This window comes from Pteropus medius, unplaced genomic scaffold (genome assembly GCF_902729225.1).
Source record: "Pteropus medius unplaced genomic scaffold, Ma_sr-lr_union100, whole genome shotgun sequence".
Classification (NCBI taxonomy): Eukaryota; Metazoa; Chordata; class Mammalia; order Chiroptera; family Pteropodidae; genus Pteropus; species Pteropus medius.
Window position 1 is genome coordinate 51721608 of NW_024349800.1, and position 12129 is coordinate 51733736.

Sequence of the window (12129 nt, forward strand, 5' to 3'; positions counted from 1 at the left end):
TGGTTGGTTATTAGAACGTCACATTTTAAGAAGTCATTTTCATTACTATTAACAATAATAAACAGTGTTACTACACATGTTAAAATGACAAGGAAAATGAAAGTAAAACCTGTTTTCTTGGGGTTTTTTTTACATTTTTTATTGGTTTTAGAGGTTCATGAAGTACTGCATATTGGGATCTATTATATAGCCACAGAGCTACCTTATGAGAGAATGTGTAATTTTAATATTTTCATTATCAGAAAAGAATGGAAAAATAAGCATAAAATAGAAAAAATACAGGCCAAATATAAAGGAAAATAGGAAAATAGAGGAAGTAATAAAGATAAAAGCACAAACGATATCAATATATCCAAGAACAGATGCATTGAAAAGAACTCATAAAACATAACTTCGGTAAATAAAATCGAAAGATAAAAAAACAAATCAGTAAAAACAAGAACAGACATAAATATATTTCTTAAAAGGTATATGATTCAAAAATATATGCAAATATGAAAACATTAACAAAACGTGTAGTGTGGGTGAAAACTGGTTGAATAACAATAGAAAATCTGAAGGTCCTGTTAACCAAGGGAAAAACTGAGTAACTTTCCCCAAGGGAGGAGCTGAGTTCTCTTGATGGATTTAATGGTGAACTCTTTCCAACTATAAAAGAATAAATTAGTCCATGTTATATAAACTATACAGATCTTAGGAAAAAATAGAAAACCTACCTAATTCATTGTATAAGGCAAAAGTGGCCCCAACCCCAAAGCCTGTTTTGGTATTTGTATTTAATTACAAAAATGAAAAAAAAAAAAAGTTATAACCCAATCTTTCTTACAACTATAGTTGTTAAAATCTTAATTAAAATATCAGTGAATAAAATCAAGCATTACATGAAAAGAAGAGCTCATGACATCTAAGCAGGATCAGCCCAGCAGGCCAGATAACACCGTGCTTAGAACAAGACGGGCTTCAGAACCAGACTGCATGGGTTGCAGTCCCAGCCCCATCACCACAGTGCGTGACCAGGGCAAGTTATTTAACATTGGGTGCCTTCAGTCCCTTCATCTGGAACTCAGAGGTAATACTTCTAAAGTACGTTAGCACATAGTAGGCATTCAGTGAATATATTTATCATCTTTATGATGATCTCAGGGATGAAAAAATGGTTCAATATAAGGCACTAAGGCAGAAGTCTTCAATTAGTGATAAGAGTAAGAGGCAAGGGGTTGCCTAGAAATGAACTGAAGAAATATAGAAAAGAAACCAAGATTCTAGAAACAAACATTGATAAGATTAGATAAATGTAGAATTGCGAGTGCATGTGAATGTTTTAAAATAATCAGTGGTAGAATTGAAAATAGGACATTTGCCTTCTAAAGCATAGTAAAAGATTTAAAATTTTTTCCAAATAGTAATAACAATAACAATGTTAAGAGGATATCATTGTCATCGCCATTATAATAGTAAAAGTAATTAAAAAGTTTATAGTCTCATAATGAAGGGCATGGTGTCAATTACATTGAAAAGCAAAATCTAACAATAAACTATGCTTAAAATTCTACTTTTAGAAAAGACTCATAAAATATAGAAATAAAAGGTGTGAAAATACTTGTTATAACAACATAGATATATCCAAAAACAGTGGAGACAATTTTAATATCCAATAGTGGGAAATGATTAGGTAAATTATGGTAAGTGTATTTTTAAGTCATTCAAAATGATCATCCTCGAGTTCTAGCTACTTTGTTAGGTACTATACTAGTATTAGGAGTAGAAGCAAATAAGATGTCCTTCGCCTCCTAGAGTTGACAGGCTGGGGGGCATAGAGACTTCTCAAACATGATAGCTCTATTTGTGTTACCCAGTCCAGATGTGGTGTTATGTTAGAGGTAGCCACTGGTCTTGAGAAGGATCCCTGAAATGGAGGGAAGACCTGAGGGAAAGGGAGAGCCTGCATCACAGGAGGTGTAATCTGAGTCTTACGAGATGAGTATGAATTAGCCAAGTGAAGAAAGAGCAGAAGGGCCCAAACTAGCAAAGGCCACCACATTCATGATCTGGCACAGAGTAGTTGCTCGGTAAATGGAAGTGATCGTTACTAATAAAACAGGGACAGTGGGCAGGCAGAGGAGGAAAATCAAGACCTATTTTATTTTTTGTTTTCAATCATAATTGACATTCAGTATCATTTTCTATTAGTTTTAGGTGTATGGCATGGTGGTTAGACACATATAATTTATGAAATAATCTGCCCGATCGGTCTAGTACCTATTTGGAAAAGAGACTGGCATCAGTGGTGACTTCTGGGTGTGTATTGGGGGGGGCAGGTGGGTACAGAATGGTGCTACCACCTCAGATAGGCATAGAGGTAGGAAGGAAGGCTTTTATGGGGGGAGACGAGGACTTTGTTTTGGAGTATGTTGAGGTGTTGAGGTGCCTTTGAGATATCCAGGTAGGAAAGAGAGTGTAGAGCTCTAGAGAGGGTCTGGGTTACAGACTCTGGACTCGCCTGCAGGGGATCTAGGGCGTACCTACAGTTAAGAGTGAGTAGAGGAGAAGAAAGAGGTGAAGACACAGGTCAGCGGGCTGGGAAGACAGCGAGAGAGGGTGGTTCTGGAAGCAAAGGAGGGAGTTACTGCATAGGCCGTCAGAGGCATGTAAGAAAGAACAAAGAAGCTGCTGGGTTTGGCACAGGAGGTAGCTATTCCTACTGCTAATCTGAACATCATTTTGGACCCTGAGTTTTTAAAAGAAATCAGAAATCTAAAAGGTGGTCAAAGTCAGGAGTACAAGTGGTGTCTCCTTTGTTTTCATTGGGGCTGTGATTTCCTCATGAGCCTGTCATTTTTTTTGCAGAAGCTGGCATCTGACCCTCGATGTAAAGGAATGCCCCTTTCCAGCTTCCTGCTGAAGCCCATGCAGAGGATCACCCGCTACCCTCTCCTCATCAGAAGTGTGAGTGCCCCAGCGGGACGGAGAAGCAAGACCCTTTGAGAGTCACAGAGGCTAGTAGTCAGGGAGCCTCCGTACACTAGCCCCATGGTCTGACTCCACTGTCTGATGGACTAGGCGCCAAGTGTGTGTGTGCATGCACGCACATGCGTGCACAAGCACACGCATATACAATCTAAAAGGCTGAATCCTTGAAGTGGGCAAATAAAAGAAACATCCATTGTCTCTTGGGTAACCTGTCCTCTGTCTTCTCAGGAAACTCCCCCAGCCTCTCGGTTGTGAGTGTTTATCTAGGCGGGGTAAAGGCCCACTAGGTCTCTGCCTGTGGAGCCCTCCTTGAGCCCAGGCGGAGTCTACCATTAGTGCAACCTCGGCCTCCAGTCTTTCTGCTGAGACCTAAATTTGTCTACCAACTGAACACCTTTACCTAGATGTCCCAGGAGTATCCACATCAGCATGTCCTAAGCAACTCATCGTCGTCTCCTCCCTCACTATATCTTACCTCCGCTTGCTGACTAAACAGTCCTAAAATCCCATCCATCTTTTTGACATAAGCAATGTGGGCCTCTTGAGCCAAAATACCTTCTACTGAGAAGGCAGACTTTACAGGATCATTCCACAAATAATCATTGACATAATGTCAATCATCTTATGAAGAAAACTATAGAAATAATATAAGACTGTTGCTTGTACTGATGATTATCCCTTGACCACTGGTCTGTAAGCCATGTTAACTCAATATAGGCCTTATGTTACAGAGTTCGTGTTACAGCTGTGATACCAAACTGACTCACTAATACACATTAATCCACAGTCCCTTATCTGAAGTATTTTGGGTCAGATGTGTTTTAGAATTCAGGATGTAATTTAAAAACTGTATATTATATGACACCCCAACAAAGCCTGGGCAGAACCTATATTCCTATAGTGAATAAAATAACCACTATCGGAATAAATAAATACATCTCTTCAGTTTAGGTTGGGTTTCACCACCAAATGAACATTGGAAAAAACAAAAACTTTAGGCTTTCAGGGCTGTTTCACATCTGGAATTGTAGAAAGGACTGTGGACCGCATGACTGGAGAGTCTGCAGGAGGCATCTGCTGGCGGTGCTGCTGATTTCCAGAGGGACCACACTAAGTTGTATTCTGGCCTCTCCTTTTTTACATTTGTAACTTTAAAGTCACTTGAGAATGAACTGAATGTGTTTTCCTACATGCCAACGACATAATTTTATTGTATTTCTCATGTAGCAGGGGATCCATTGCTTTCATCATATTTTTCAAAAGGATTGATGACCCCCAAAATGTTATGAACCATTGCTGTTCAGCAAGTTAACACACTTAGCAAAGTTGCACCCAGTGCATCTGGGCAGCCATGGGACAGCTGGGTGGGTAGAAGACACGACGCGTCCCATGTGACACAGCTGCTCTCTTCCAGATCCTGGAGAACACCCTGGAGAGCCACGTGGACCACTCCTCCTTAAAACTGGCCCTGGAGCGGGCAGAGGAGCTTTGCTCTCAAGTTAACGAAGGAGTTCGGGAGAAGGAAAACTCAGACCGGCTGGAGTGGATCCAGGCGCACGTCCAGTGCGAAGGTCTCGCAGAGGTGAGGCACCTGTGGTGCTGAGCCGGACACTGCCTGGCAGGCTCTGGGTGGGAAACCGGGTTCAGGTCTTCCCCTAGTGTGGACAGTCTACACCTCAGCTCAGCCCATGTGGACTCACCACCCTGTTCCTTCTTAGGCTGTCACCTTCCTTTCTTGTAAAGAGAGATTTGATATTTATGTTTTGAGGTGTTTGAATTCAGCTGGTGGAATCAGTATTCTGTGGGTATAAGTAATCATTTTCACCATGCCAGTTTGAACTCCGAAGAGAAATAAAATGTGTAAAGCTGGATGATGACAGCCTCATTCTGTCACAGCACCCTCAGGTCCAGGGCATGGGCCTCTCCAGGGACGCTGGGATGGTTTGTGCTGGGACGGACAAAGTGGCAATTTCTTTCTCGTTAAGCAACTTACTTATTTATTTATTTTAAGCAACTTATTTTCAACTCCCTCACCAACTGCCTGGGGCCCCGGAAGCTTCTGCACAGCGGGAAGTTATACAAGACCAAGAGCAATAAGGAATTACATGGGTTCCTCTTCAATGACTTCCTGCTTCTTACCCACATGGTCAAGCAGTTTGCTGTGTCCTCCGGCTCTGAGAAACTTTTTAGCTCTAAGTCCAACGCTCAATTCAAAATGTATAAAATGGTAAGTGTGATCCTGGCACAGCATCAGGAGCATAATGAGTTTTTACCTTAAACACCTCTTTCCTGGCCTGAGCCTTTTCTGACTCTCTGCACCTGTTCCGGGTGGCTCACACTTCCTTGGTCACTTGCTGGGGAGGAAGCCCCAGTGTGGGTGGGCCTTCACTGCCTTGTGACAGCCACAAGGGGACTCCAGCTTTGGATTCTGGCTTACCCGCCGCCCCCAGCAAACATGGTGGCACGTGATGCTGCCTCTTCCACATTGAGCATCGGGTCTCTCTATAAAATTGAGCCTGAGGCAGAGTGCCAAGGTCAGCATGTGGAGGGGAGACCCTGTCATGTGAGCAGTCACAGATGTTCAGATCACCTGTCCCCAGTTCAGTAGCATCTCTTCTACACCAGATATTTACTGTTACAAAATGGAGGCAGCTTCTTTTTTCCTAAGACTCTGGAAGCTAAAGTCCTCTCTGTCTCCACAAGGCTCTTCAGAACGGACAGAACTCTCTCCGGACATAGGTGGGTGTCCTAGCCCATCTCACAGCCTGTGTTTTGGCCCTGATTCTTTCAGCCCATTTTCCTGAATGAGGTCTTGGTGAAACTGCCCACAGACCCTTCCAGCGATGAGCCTGTCTTCCACATTTCTCACATTGACCGGGTCTACACCCTCCGAACAGACAACATTAACGAAAGGTCAGTCCTGACCACGCGTGACCTGCTTTGAAGGCTGAGAGAAAGGCTGGACATCTCTGTGTGCCATAAAACCATCTCCAGTTCATGCTCAAGTCCTACTAACTCTGTATCCTCACCATCTTTTAACCAGTCCCCCAGTGCCAACCCCGCTGTCAGGCCTTAGTTTCAACGTGCTGGGTTATTGCAGCTGCCCCCTAACCTGGTTCACTGCTCCTGGTCCCTCCTCAGATCGTGCAGCAGGGCAGATCCCACACCAGACCCCCTACTGCACTCCCTCAGGCAACAGCCCCTGCTCCTCTGGTCTCCAGAGGCCTTCCTTGTGCCTCTCGGACACAGTTCCTTTGCTGCACCCAGAGGACCAGCCAGACCGTCTGCCTGCCCCCATGCCCTGCAGTGTGGACCGCCTTCCTCTCTAGGGTGTGGCTGAGACCGCACCTCTGTGATGGCAAACGGGCCTGCTCCTCCTCTGTGTGCACAGCCCTTTGTGTAGTGGAACCTGTCACTGTCGTGCTGAATTGCCATTGAGGTAGTGAACAAATCTTCCCTCTCTCCGTGTGCCCGGCGCCTGGCGAGAGCCTGCTGTTTTGTGAGCAGTCAAGAGCTGGCTAGACGGTCTCAGCTCCATCCTCAATTAACAAACGAGTTTTTGTGTTGAGGGAACGTTAAGCCTGTGATTGGAAACTTGTTCAAGCCGAGGTTAGCCAAAGAGAGAAGAACGGGGGCAGAGCTTTGGGCTCCTGGTTGACCCTGCAGATACGTGGGATAGCCACCCAGTGCTTGTGCTCTGCTTCTCCTCCAGGACTGCCTGGGTCCAGAAGATCAAAGCAGCTTCTGAACAGTACATCGATACCGAGAAGAAGAAACGGGAGAAGGCTTATCAAGGTAGTGGGTCGTGCCCTCGAGGGCGGGAACCAGCCACCAGGGGGCCCTGGGGAGCGGGGGATGGGGTCTTATCTTCAGGACCGTCTGCTGCTGCTGCTCCTGTGGTGAGGGGGTAAATGGAGAGTGAAAGACCAGACGTGCTGCGGGTTCAGACAGCAGGGCCCAGCTCCGCTGCTGCTGTGCCCACCTCCCCCTCAGCTGTTTCAAACCTCCTCAGGGCCTCCACGAGCCCCCACCCCACACACTGCACAGCCCAGGGTCATCCGGTATGAGCCCCTGGACCTACCGACTCTCTGTGGCAAAGTCTCTGTCCCTGCCCCCCACACACTTTTTCTTCACTCCTGTTTCCAGGAACGGGAGCCCTCTCCGTGCACAGCAACCCCTACCTGCTTGGCCCACTTTGCTCCATCGAACTTTACCTCTATGCTTGTTTCCCTTCAGCTCATGAACACTCTGCTCCTCCTCTCCCGCCCCAGCCTCCCCCTATTCCTCCCTCAGATCCACCATCCTCCCTCTCCCTTGACACCAGGTCCTGGACCTTAAGCCACCGCCTACTCTTCCTCGCTCACCAGCCTGTTACTCGCTTGCTTCCCCTTCAGTCGGTGCTGATGGCTCGCACCCACGCCAGTGACCTGACCAGTGGCTTGGCACACTTGCTTCCTCGAGCTCCCTGCACCCAAAGACAGGAGATCAAGGCTCCTCCCTTCCCCTGGACCCCATGACACCCTGAGGGCTCTCCTCCCACTGAGTCATCTCTCATCTCCTTCCTCCCGCTCTTCCCGGGAGTTCTGCCCTCACCTGAGCCCCCTCCCACCGCTCCCTCCCCTACCTCATCCCAGTTTCACCTGTCACAGCTGCGCTGCTCTCTCCTGAGCCTACACTCTACAAACACACCTGCTCGACTTCTCCTGGATGCCTTCTGGGCATCGCAAAGTGGCAGCTCCCGTGGGACTTACTAGCCTCCTTCCAGAAGTAGCTCCTGAGAATCTCTGCGGATGGCAGTATTGTCCTCCGCTACTCGGACTGGAAGCAAGCTCTCTGCCCACCCCACCGCACCCCGGCCCGTACGTGCGCTCTCTGCCCACCCCACCCCCGCCCGTTCGCACGCTGCTCCTCCAGTGAGTTGCCCAGCTGCACATGTCCTCTGCGCTGTTCTCGTTCCCATTTGCCTGGTCCTCTCTTTTCCTGGTGGCACAGCCCCGTGAAGCCGCCCATCTCCCTCCAGGCCGTAGCATAGCCCCCGTCACCTCATCACCCATCCCCTTCATTTCTGGAGTATTCTTTTTACAGGGCTGCTCTCAGTATCTCTCTCCCTCTCTCTCCTTAAGCATCTCCCCAATTGCCTCCCAAATTAAGGACAAAGTTCTTACCCCGAACTCAGGGCCGGTACCACTGCCGGATGGAACAGCTCGGCTTTGAACGCCTGCCGCCCACATCTCCACGCATCCCTCCCCCGCCCTGTCTTCCCGCTTACGCTCCTGGCTGCTATAGTTGCAGTTCTTTATATGTGTTTTTTTTTTTATTCAGGTTTCCCTTATTTTGTTATAAACGCCTGAAAAGTATGTGTAAATCAGCTTTTGCTAATTGAATCTTGTTTTAATGTTACTTTAGAGACTTGCTATTGAAAAATCAATGAATCATTTGTAAAGCATACAATAATCTCTTAATCGGTCAAAGACGTAAATCAAAGTTTCTCCATATTAGTTTTGCGTAACATAAATACCTGCACATACTGTTACGTATTTTCTGAGTATTTAATTCTTTAAACATTTATTGATTACTTACTCCGTGCCAGGCCCCATGCTAGTCTTAACTGCACCTATAAAGCTGAATAGGGCCCAGCTCTGCCTTCAAGAGGATCTGAGTGCAGCTGCTGTCTGTGCTGGAGGGGTGGGCACCAGTGAGCCACTTCTCATAGAGAAAGTTCTACTCGCCCTGAGTTTTGAAAAATCAGTAGCTCACCAAGCAGCCTTTTTGTTAGTTTTTAAATCCCTGAGAGCAGAACCCGCTTCTTGAGTACACCAATTCACTTCTCTCTGTATTTAAAGCATTTTTGAGTACCTCAAATAGAATGCAGTTTTAAGTGTGAAACTGCTTTGTAAACTGAAGTATTTACATACAATTGGAATTATGGTGAGTGGTTAAGAAAACAACTTCGGTATCTGATGTTTAAGTTTTGACCCTGCCATTTAGAAGCTCTGTGACTTGAGCATGTTTCAGTCCTTTCTAAGCCTCTGTTTTCTCATATATGGAGATGGCAGTTATAAAGCGCTATCTTATAATCGTGCACTTTAAATAACTTATGTAAAGGTCTAGCACATGCCTAACACAAAATAAGTATCCAGTAAATGTTAGTAAGTATTCAATAAGTGCTGAATGAATATAACGTATTATTATTTTATCAATATTACTACTTGCTAGGCAGCCGAGGGGTTAATATGAGGATGAATAAACAATCTGTCCTCTGCAATGTCTTCTTCAGGCCCAGCAGGCTGTGGGATGCTCAGAAGCCCAGGATAATGGATGCACAGAGGAGGGAAGGGATCTGGGAGGTGAGGTGTGAAACTGGACCTACATCTTGAAGGATGAGTGGGGTGCTGACAGGCACAGATAGCCGGCGAGGCACACTAGCAGGCGATACGGTCTGGGCAGCCAGACGCTGGTCTGCTGGGCCCAGTGCAATGACAGGTAAGGCTGGGCAGTGTTAGCGTAGCTTAGACAGACTGTGAGTACGAACAGCTCAGCATCATCACTGTGCTATCTGCGTTCTCAGAGAAGAAATTAACATGGCTGCTCTTCCTCTTGTAGCTCGTTCTCAAAAGACTTCAGGCATCGGGCGTCTGATGGTGCATGTCATTGAAGCTACAGAATTAAAAGCCTGTAAACCAAATGGTAAATGCTTCCTTCATTCAGCAGATGTGGTAATGGCCCCACTCTTCGCTGATGACTCTTCTGAGCATTGAATAACGGGATGATTTTTTAAAGTCAGTGTTTCCAAAGCCACTAAAATGGTTATTGGACCCATATCATTATCACTCTGTTTCCCAAGAAGCACCAGCACTTCCTCCCTCAGAGCTTCTGAGTGGAAAGCACGAAGCACTGACACCTGCCAGGGTATGGGGAGCAGTCAAGGCATTTGAGCCCATGTGGTCATCCCCAGGGTTGTGATGCCATCAGCACTGGGGACATGGACACCACGGTTGTGGGTCCTCAGGCAGCTTCCCTGGCTGCCTGGTCTGTAGAGAAGCCACCAATTTGGATTCTGCTTCTGCTCAAGGAAGGCCCCATTGTCACTCATTTTACCTACCACATGTGTCTTTGGTTTGTTTTTGTCCAGGAAAGAGCAATCCGTACTGTGAAATCAGCATGGGCTCCCAGAGCTATACTACCCGGACCCTCCAGGACACCCTAAATCCCAAGTGGAATTTTAACTGCCAGTTCTTTATTAAGGATCTTTACCAGGACGTGCTGTGTCTCACCATGTTTGACAGAGACCAGTTTTCGCCAGATGGTAAAGTATAACTTGGCCAGGGGATCTGAAGTTTCCCCAGCCCTCTAGAATCTAGGGTCTAGATCCGGGATGCTCAGCCTTATTTCTACCCCGTGACACCTAAGGGAAATGACGAGCCCACGGTTATGAGCAGCTCACGTTGGCAGCAGGTGGGGTGCCTTCTAGGGGCGGGGGGCAGCCTTCGGTGTGTCACTCCATATGTAGGTGATAGGAACACCGGTCTCCTGGCGCCTGTTGACTGGCTGAGATGTCTCCTGACCAGAGACGTGGGTCCCAAACAGGCAGTGCCCCGCACTCGGGTCTGTTGCCGCTGCGCCCGCCTCCATTCACGGGATCGCAGCCGTTAACCAGAAGCAGCTACGTGTTTCGGAACTGAAAGTTTTATGAATCCTGTTTCAGACACTCCTCCTGTGGTAGTTTTTTTTAACAGTTTTATTAAGAAGATTTTTGACTCTCACATGTTTATTCACCAGATTTCCTGGGTCGTACTGAAATTCCAGTGGCAAAAATTCGAACAGAACAGGAAAGCAAAGGGCCTACAACCCGCCGACTGCTGCTGCACGAGGTCCCCACGGGGGAGGTCTGGGTCCGCTTTGACCTGCAGCTTTTTGAGCAAAAAACTCTCCTGTAGTGGTCTCGGGGATCTACCCATTGGGCTGGGGCTGGGGAAGACCTGCCCCCGGGCTGAAGGAGCGTCACTCAGCTTCATCCATCACAAGGCCGTGCACGCTGGGGCCCCTCTATTTTATTGCACACTAAATCGCTAGCAATCTATGCAAACGTGATCTTTCCTGTAAATAAACCAAACCCCACATAGCACAGTGCCTTGTGTTAGTGTTAACATCTTCGGCTGGGTTTAGATGCCAAGGTTTCCATTTTCAGGGCTATAAAAAGTATTTTGTGGAAATGAGGCATCAAACCACCAGAAGTCACCACTTGGCTGAATGTGTCCTCAATGGGTGGTTTTGGTGACGCTGTAACCATTCCACGCCGTGTGATCTCCCTCTGCGGGGTCACAGACACTCAGGAAGTGAAGGATCAGGAAGAAACGCTGCAGCTTCAGGGCAGGAACAGCCTTGAGACCGAAGTCGTGTCTACTTGTGCACTGAATAAAAAACAGAAACTTGATCACTTTATTCCTGATTAGATTTTATCATACTCTGCTGAGACAACATAGTTTAAAATCTAAGGGGGAAAGCTTGATTTACTTTAAATACTGTGAATTCTAATGATGTGGAAAATATTTTTCAATTTTAATTTTCTGAAGTATAAATTATTTATGTAAATTTCTTGTTTTTGCATATTTCATAGGACATGCATCTTTAAGCTTTATCATTGCCAATATGTACAGAAAAAGAATAAATGTTTAAGTTTATGAATATAACTTCTCTCAAAGCTTGACTGGTTTACTTTCTACATGAAAGTCTCTTAAAAGGTAACTTCAGAGGTTGCTTATAATGGAACCAAATTTCCTTTCTGCAGCAGTGGTAGAAGCCACACACGGTGTGGGGAGCACTCAGGAGCCTCGTCTGGCTAGCTGCTCTGTGACTCTGGTAAATTCACCCACGGTTTCTGGGGCCCGGTTTCTTTGATGGCTAGACTGGATGATGTCTGTGGGAGCTAGAGTCCTTGTGCTTGCCTAGGTGAGTTACCTCAGGGGCAACTCAGGAGTAAAGAAAATGCACAAGAATTAAACATCATCCGCAGGCCCCTCAGCCTCTCCAGCTCCAGGAGCACCTGTCTCTCCCCGTCCCCTGTGGTCTTGTCTGAGCCACATCCTCACCTGTCAGAGCTACTCGCTCAGCCTCTGAATTTTGAAGTGTGAAATTTTAAAAGTTAATAAAAATAAGGTC

At 46.4% G+C, this 12129-nt stretch overlaps 1 protein-coding gene across 5 annotated transcripts in view; it reads left to right on the plus strand.

The window, feature by feature from the left end:
- ITSN2 (intersectin 2) overlaps positions 1 to 11657 on the plus strand; it is a 109888-nt gene extending 98231 nt beyond the window's left edge. For 2 of the 5 annotated variants that reach the window (XM_039887691.1, XM_039887690.1), the window contains exons 32-39: positions 2848 to 2946; positions 4385 to 4552; positions 4982 to 5197; positions 5762 to 5883; positions 6683 to 6765; positions 9574 to 9657; positions 10103 to 10276; positions 10750 to 10907. In XM_039887691.1, the coding sequence (XP_039743625.1) occupies positions 2848 to 2946; positions 4385 to 4552; positions 4982 to 5197; positions 5762 to 5883; positions 6683 to 6765; positions 9574 to 9657; positions 10103 to 10276; positions 10750 to 10907 (1104 nt within the window). Of the gene's footprint in view, positions 1 to 2847; positions 2947 to 4384; positions 4553 to 4981; positions 5198 to 5761; positions 5884 to 6682; positions 6766 to 9573; positions 9658 to 10102; positions 10277 to 10749 lie in introns of all 5 variants that reach the window. The other 3 variants (XM_039887695.1, XM_039887688.1, XM_039887689.1) reach the window with 2 other exon arrangements.
- The last annotated feature ends 472 nt before the right edge of the window (positions 11658 to 12129 follow it).